Source organism: Myotis davidii, unplaced genomic scaffold, assembly GCF_000327345.1.
Source record: "Myotis davidii unplaced genomic scaffold, ASM32734v1 scaffold174, whole genome shotgun sequence".
Taxonomy (NCBI): domain Eukaryota; kingdom Metazoa; phylum Chordata; class Mammalia; order Chiroptera; family Vespertilionidae; genus Myotis; species Myotis davidii.
The window spans coordinates 2,745,934-2,754,588 of NW_006289087.1; the positions used below are offsets into that span (position 1 = coordinate 2,745,934).

Consider the following 8,655-nt stretch of genomic DNA (forward strand, 5'->3'; position numbering starts at 1 on the left):
CAGATATTAGATAATTACCGCATTCTGTTGAATGGATGGATTCAGTAGTATGCTGTGGGAACATTAGAGAGGCGATGCCAAAATACTGTTGGGAGATTTAAACAAATTATATGGCAAATCCCTAACTTAGGGTAGAGTGGTATAGAGTCTCTTGCTCAGTATCAGACATTTCACAAACCAAATCTGAGGTATTAGCCTGGATGCTCAGTAAATATTTGTTAAAGTGAATGGGTGAGTTTGAAGACTGAATAATACCTGTTGTTAATCACCTTTACTATTTCTTACATCAGTGCTACTCAGGTGTGGTCCAGAGATCGGTGCTGGTCTGCAATGAGATAAATAAAGGAGTTGAGATTTGAGATTTAGAAACTATAGCAATGTAACATCTGCACGATCATTTTTATTTTATAGAAGTACTAGAGGCCCAGTGCATGAAATTTGTGCACTGGTAGGGTCCCTAGCCGCTGCCGGCTGCTGGCTGGGGCCTCCCTCCCTTCCTCCGGCCGGCCCTACCCCCTGGTTGAACTCCTGGTTGAGGGGACAGTTTGCATACTACGCTTTTATTGCATAGGATTAGTCTGGAACTGATTTGGGAGAAAGAACTGGTCCTTCACTCTAGACAGTTTGAGAAGCACTGATTTCTGTCACAGATTGCTGTCAGTCAACTACTTGTTTGTGTGTTTAAAGTATAATTAAAACTCCCCTTTGAGAATAGTCCTGATTAATCTGTAGGAAGCATTGTAAGGTGAGTTTATTCTCTAGAGAAGAATATTTGATAGATTTCTCACCTCTACTAACAGAACGGCAACTCTTGCACCTTGCTTGTCTGATATCCAAAAGCACGTGGATTTTCCCTCAAGGAACACAGTCATGTCTCACTTTCCCTTCAAACGCTACAATCATTTATGGATTTAGAAAATATATTTGCCTCGATTTTTAAAAAGTTTAGAATAACTATTGAGGTCTAATTTACATACCACGAGTTCACTCATTTTACATAAGCAATGAAATGAATTTTTAGTAAATTTACCAAGGTGGGTAACCATCACTACAATAAAGTTTATGACATCGTCATCACCCCGAAAAGACCTCTTGTGCCCATTTGCAGCCACTTTATATTCCTACCCAAACCCCCAGCTGCTCATCTATATTCTGTCTCTAAAGATTTGTCTTATCTGGACATTTCATGTGAATTGAGTCACATAATATGTGATCTCTGTGGCTTCTTTGATTTAGCATTATGTTTTTGAGGTTCATCCATGCTGTGGCATGTATCACTACTTCATTCTTCTTAATGCCAAACAATATTCCACTGAATGGATATACTCTTTTTTGTTTACCCCATTCACCAATGGGTGGACATTTGGGGTATTTCCACTTTGGGGACGTTATGCATAATACTGATGCTGTAAGCATTCGTGTACAGGTTTTTTGTGTGAATATATGTTTTCAGTCTTTGGGAATATACCCAAGATTTTGAAATTGCTGGGTTATATGTAACTCTGTGCTTAACTTTTTGAGGAATTAGCAAAGTGATTTCTACAGTGACTGTACCATCCTACCAGCAATATATGAGGGTTCTAATTTCCCCACATCCTTGCCTACACTGTTATTTTTTTCTCTCTTTTTAAAAATTATACCCATCCTAGTGGGTGTGACATGGTATCTCATTATGGTTTTGATTTGTATTTCCCTAGTGACTAATGGTAAGATCGATATTCATGTGCTTATTGGTCATTTTTGTATCTTCTTTGGAGAAAAGTCTGTTCAAATTCTTTGGCCAATTTTTGAGTTATTTGTCTTTTTAAATATATTTTTTTATTGATTTTTTATTCAAAGAGGAAGGGTGAGGGAGAGACGGAGAGAGAGAGAGAGAGAGAGAGAGAGAGAGAGAGAGAAAAATCAATGATGAGAGAGAGAGTGTCTCTGGTTGGTACTGTTAATGGTGCTCACTGGACAACTGCTTATTGGCTTGTTACAGCAGAAATGTATGCGTCTAAAGAAGGTTGGGTTAGATGCCACTTGAGATTCTTTCCAGCTCTAAGATTCTGTTTTTACTGTCTAGAGCTCAAATTTGTCCCAGTGAAATGCTCTGAAAAGTATATCGTATTTTCATTGTCATTGTATAAAGAGTTTGATTCTAAAGATAATGTAGATTTATACTTTGAAACCAGAACATAGATTATTGTACTTCAACAATATTGGTTTGGCAGCATCCCATGCCCCAAATGGTTGCTGGTTCAATTCCTGGTTAAAGCGTCTCTGGCTGGTACTGTTAATGGTGCTCGCTGGAAGTTGTAAGCAGAATCTGGACAACTGCTTATTCGCTTGTTACAGCAGAAATGTATGCGTCTAAACAAGGTTGGGTTAGATGCCACTTGAGATTCTTTCCAGCTCTAAGATTCTGTTTTTACTGTCTAGAGCTCAAATTTGTCCCAGTGAAATGCTCTGAAAAGTATATCGTATTTTCATTGTCATTGTATAAAGAGTTTGATTCTAAAGATAATGTAGATTTATACTTTGAAACCAGAACATAGATTATTGTACTTCAACAATATTGGTTTGGCAGCATCCCATGCCCCAAATGGTTGCTGGTTCAATTCCTGGTTAGGGCACATGCCCCTGGTGCAGGCTCGAGCCCCAGGAGGGTGCATGCAGGAGGTAGCCAATTGATGTTTCACTCTCACATAAAGGTTTCTCTCTCCCCCCTTCCCTTCCTCTCTCTCTAAAAACGTATAAATAAATAAATAAATAAAATATTTTTAAGAATAAAAGATTGAAGTCGCTTCACGTTGTTGCACTAGAGATACTTTGTTTTCCTTCAATCCTAAAGAATATATATGTTTTTCTTCTTACAGATTAGCAAGACATCTACAAAAAGAGGCCCAAGCTCAACACAATAATTCTGAATTCACAGATGATCTAAAGGTATCATAAAATAATTGCCAGATATGTCAAATTCCAAATGAACAGCGTTCCGGCTTTTTTTTTAAAATATATTTTATTGATTTTTTACAGAGGTGAGGGAGGATAGAGTTAGAAACATCGATGAGAGAGAAACATCGACCAGCTGCCTCCTGCACACCCCCTACTGGAGATGTGCCCGCAACCAAGGTACATGCCCTTGGCCGGAATCAAACCCCGGGACCCTTCAGTCTGCAGGCCGACGCTCTATCCACTGAGCCAAACCGGTTAGGGCAGGGTTCCGTCTTTTGATTCCATTAAGCAAAAACAGAACTGTTATACAAAGAACGATACTGATTATGCTTTGCTGAATATTGTGATCACGTAGAGATACCACGTGATTTGCCACTTAGTGAATTTCTTACTTCATGAATTTCTTTACTTAGCCATTTCGACTTTGTTTATCTTAGTGGAGATCATCTACACATTGGTTGGGAGGGAAGTCCATAAACTGGAGTTTGATTATGAGTAATTGTATCTTATTTTTAACTGTGAACTTTCTTAACTTCTCTACCTCCTTTCAAAACAAAACAGACACTCCCCCCAAAAAGTCACCACTGAAAAAAATTAGTTCAGTAGTTTCGGATAAGATTCTGTCGGCAAAATAAATGCATAAGATTGCAAAATGTTTCATTGGTGCTCTTTCTCCTTGAATTAAAATTTTAATGTGTCATGTTAACTCCTTGTACTGGTAGAGATGATGAAAAATAGGGTGCTTTAAGAAGCTTTACTTTAAAGAGTGAGATGAAATGGGAAGAAACAATTCCCATTTTCTCCTGGCTCAGAGTATCTAATGTAAAATCAAATTTTAATCTCATAGATAAAGAAAAAAGAGTTGTGTCAGTTTTTCCTTCATCTCTTAAGTTCCATCAGTGGATGGAATGTCGGCCTGCGGAATGAAGGGTCCCAGGTTCGATTTCGGTCAAGGGCATGTACCTTGGTTGCGGGCGTGTTCTATTGGGGGATGTGCAGGAGGCAGCTGATCGATGTTTCTCTCTCCTCAATGTTTCTGGCTCTCTATCCCTCTCCCTTCCTCTCTATAAAAAAAATCAATAAAATATATTAAAAACAAACAAACAAACAAAAAAACATCGGTCCCCTGTCTCCTGTGCACTCCCTACTGTGGATCAGGCCCAAAACCCAGACATGTGCCCTGACTGGGAATTGAACTGACAACCTTTTGGTGCACAGGAAGCTTTCAAAAATATTTAATGAATAAATGCTTCATTATTAATCTTATATTATTGATATTTATTCATATATGATTATTATTTTAAGGTAAGAGAAATCCTAATCCTAAATCTCTAAATTTTTGAGAGCATAACTTATATACATCTCCACAATATTTATTTTAAAGGACTCTAAAACAGAACTACTGATCTCTCAAAACTTTACTAATTGGTGATAAAATATTCATAGGGATTTTCTAATATTATCCACAAAGACTTCTGGTGGAAAGTAAGAAAATTTGTCATTCTTATTTGATCCTCCCTCATGATTAGTTGACTTGGCTTTCTATTCCCAATAGTTTTGTCATAATAACAACTGGGTTTAATAGCCAAAGAATAGCCGCCAAAAGCTTTCATTCCATTAAGTTCCCTACTTTGGTGTCGTAGATTTTCTCATGTAAGTTTCTGTGCAGAATAGAACATCATGTCTCATGATGCTTAGAAAGTCTCTTCCTGTTTTGAATCAAATTTGGTGATAATGAGAATACTAGCACTAATGCTTGTATTATATTTTATAGGCATCCCCTTTCTACTGCCTCGCCCTTCTCTTCCTCCCTTCCCAGCCTCCCCCTAGCTAGAGAGTAGATGACTAGCTATTTAAGTCTAAAAAATTAAATCTGGATTGAGACTATACTACTTCAACTATGTGTATTTTTAAAACTTATTTAAATTAACTACATTTTGGCAAAATTAATGTAGCTCTTTAATTGTCTAATTTTTATTCCATCTTTTTCTTTGTAACTGCTCTTTTTGGAGTTGTCAATTTCCCTAGCAACCATAAACTAAAATAGCCAATATTCTGAAAATGAGGACATTACCATTTCTATATCATATCAGGCATGAGCAATTAATTTGAATGAAGGCTGATAATTTAAATGTTTCTAAATTTAAACTTCACTTACCCTCAATGCACATTAGTTACTAGTCAGTACTTACTCTGGTACAAGTGGCCTGTGCTTGTCAGTCATTTTTGTGTCCATTTGTTTCTAGGAAAGGTGAAACAATTACAGTAGCAAGCACTTGATTTTGACACCAATAAATCCTACATGTTTTAAAAGTCATTGCTACATCTGAAAATGATAGTGTTTCACTCCTTTTTTAATACTGATGTTGGGTGTGGTCCCTTAAAATAGTTATGAATAATGCCTATTGGTATTTTGCCATAGTTCAGTAGATTCCGGCTGAAAAGCTGTTGCTTCTGCTTAACTTGAAGAAATGTTCATTTTAAAATAGGTTTATTAGTGGACTCATAATTGTTAAACTACATTTTACTTTAAAAGTTAAAAGTATCAAATCAAATGGATTTTAGAGTAAAGAAGGAAAAGGAGTTAAGTAATATTTTTTAAGACTTGCTCATTGATATATCTCACTTAATACAGCAAAACCCTTTTTAAAAGAACATTTTTGAAAGAACAAAAAGTATGGCCAAATGGTATTAAAATAAATGTATTGCTTTTTTATATTTTGTATAGAAAAAATTTGATGTGCAGGGCAGCTTACTTAACCTCTGTTTAATTTTCATATCTATGAAATGACTGTCTCTAATTGATAGAATTATAGTGAGGATTAAATGAATTAAAGCTTATAAATCACTTAAGAGAGCTTGTCAGTAAGTGCTCTATAATTGTTAGCCATTACTGCTCCTATATTATTACATTTATGTTTAACATTATTTATTAGTTTTGTCAGAGTTGAGTGGTATATTTGAATAAGAATGATTAGATTTTATTTAGAAAAGATTCACTGATTCCTATGCAAAATCTATTTGAGATGTTATATAAATCTGTCTTGAATCCTTTTGCGCTTAACATATTTAAATGGAATCTTTAAATGTAAATTTTCAGAATGATATTGGATATTTTCTAAACTCTTATGTTGGGATTAAAGGGAATTTTTAGATTGTGGAGGTAATTAAATATGGTTACTTGTGCATTAACCAAGAGCCACATCTTGCTCAGTAGTGGTTTATTTTGTGAGTTGCTGTACCAGCTTTTATTATTGATATAATAATTGCAATAATGCACACTAGCCTAAGCACTGGGGCCAGGATGATACTTGTCACTCCTCTTTGCTCCTCGTTATCTTGCAGAGAAAGCTGACAAAAGAGAAAACCGCCAAAGTCAACGAACATTTATACATTTAGAAAAACATGTCATTTGTTTGCAGAATAGTTCATTGTGAAGGCAGTGTAAATATTGTACAAAGATACTTCACTTTTATGGTCTGGATTGATTGATAAAAACTTAAGAAATGTCTTTTTTGGGAGGACTTGAAAGTATAGATGGGCATAATTCGGCTGCCTGCTCTTACAGATATTTCTTCTATGGGTGTCCTCCTTTTCATAGCCACCTAGTCATTCATGTTCATGTTCATTACCATTTACTCGGATACTTGAAATAACCTGACTGATCTTACCTTTAGTCTTTTACCTTTTCTACTTCATCCTATGGATTCTATTGTCACAACAATCTTCTTAAATGGCAAATCTGTGTTCAGAAACCTTCTGTGTAATTTACTGCTAAAGTAATGACTGATTCCTCAGCTAGTCATTGAAGGTCCCCTTCAGAATGACGCCCCCATCCCCAGCGTGCACACACACACACACACACACACACACACCCCACACTTCAATTTAGTTGGGGACAAATGAATCTTGACAATCTTCTAAGCTTTTTAGTTTTAAAAATCCTCCCAGTCACTAGAGCATGTGGTCTTGCCCCATTTCTTTACAGTGGCTTACTCTGCTGAATCTTACAGAATCATGTGTCTCTTCTTTAGATTATAGTGATTTTGTACATGTCTTATCTTATACCATAGAAGCTGAGTTTATTAAGGTCAAGGACTATGTCCTGTCGCTTAATATCCATTTTATAGCTCATATTATATAAAACAGACCTGACGGTAAAACTTGCCACCCTTCATCACAGGTATTAATTTCGCTTACTAGTGCCTATGCATTTAATTATGTAAGTCATGATTGGACTTAGTCAAAATTAAATTATATCATGCTAACTTTTAGATACTTTTACTTTTAAATCTTTTAATGAATGTCAGGCTTTATGAAGAAAAAGAGAAGGCAGAGTTTGGAGGGAACAGGTTGGAGGTCCTTTTCATTGCCCTTTAGATCATGTCATAAAGCTGTCGTCAAAGTAAACTTGATTTAACATTGGTGGTGGCACATTAGGTCTCCCTCTCCCAGCCCCTTGCTGCCTGTTTCTCTTCTTTAAAATCTGCCAGATGCTAAAAAGAAAGAGAATTTAACTTATTTTTAGAAATTATACATCCTTTATCAATAAAAATTAACTGGTGATTTTGACAACTACTAGCTAATGGTTATAATATTTGGTATTTATAACTTTTTCTTTTTTCTACAGAAAACCATAGGCAAAATTGCAACGTGTTTGGAATTACGAAGTGCAGCTTTACAGGTAAATAGGTTTTTGCCCTCTTTCTGATATAAGGAAACCACCAACTGTTAGGTCTGCAAAATTAAGGAAAAGAAATTATTATGAACTATTCTAATGAAACATTAGGCATGCCTACTAAGAGCAATATTGTCTCAGAAGGGTTTTATAGCAATAGGAATTCATGAGTTAAGCTCATATGAAAATATTTAGTTCATTTTTTTATAAACTAGAACTAAAAGATATAAATTTAATTTTTCCCACTTTTAAAGAAAATACTTTAAAATGAAATAGTAAGAAAAACTTACTGTATGACATACTTAAAAATTGCTAAGAGACTAGACTTTGCCGAGACCGGTTTGGCTCAGTGGATGGAGCGTCGGCCTGCGGCACTGGAGAGTCCCGGGTTCGATTCGGTAAGGGGCGTGTGCCTTGGTTGCGGGCACATCCCCAGTGGGGGGGTGTGGGAGGCGGCTGATCAATGTTTCTCTCTCATCCATGTTTGTAACTCTCTGTCCCTCTCCCCTCCTTTCTGTAAAAGATCAATAAAATACATTTTTAAAAAAAAGATTATTTAGCATAAATGCTTATTAGATTTATTTCTGTTAATATCTTGTCCTGTGTGATTTTTTTATGCTTTTATAATTCTTATTGTATTTATAGTAATTTTTATTTGGCTTACCTTCATTTAGAACAGTGATGGTGAACCTTTTGAGTTCGGCGTGTCAGCATTTTGAAAAACCCTAACTTAACTCTGGTGCCGTGTCATATATAGAAATTTTTTGATATTTGCAACCATAGTAAAACAAAGTCTTATATTTTTGATATTTACTTTATATATTTAAATGCCATCTAACAAAGAAAAATCAACCAAAAAATGAGTTCCCGTGTCACCTCTCTGACACGCGTGTCATAGGTTCGCCATCACTGATGAATACTCTACTTGTTCTCTCAAGAACACTAAATTATGGCATACGTGTCAGTTTTGCTGTGTAATGACCTGCATATCTCCGAGGCTTCCATCACTAACCTCAAGGGTGTGTGGATCAGATGGAGTT

At 35.9% G+C, this 8,655-nt stretch overlaps 1 protein-coding gene across 1 annotated transcript in view; it reads left to right on the forward strand.

Moving 5' to 3' along the window:
• Positions 1-8,655, forward strand: part of AIDA (axin interactor, dorsalization associated) — a 20,858-nt gene that overhangs the window by 2,233 nt on the left and 9,970 nt on the right. Inside the window, exon 2 of the mRNA XM_015562341.1 lies at positions 7,568-7,621. Coding sequence (XP_015417827.1) covers positions 7,568-7,621 — 54 coding nt within the window. The remainder of the gene's footprint in view (positions 1-7,567; positions 7,622-8,655) is intronic.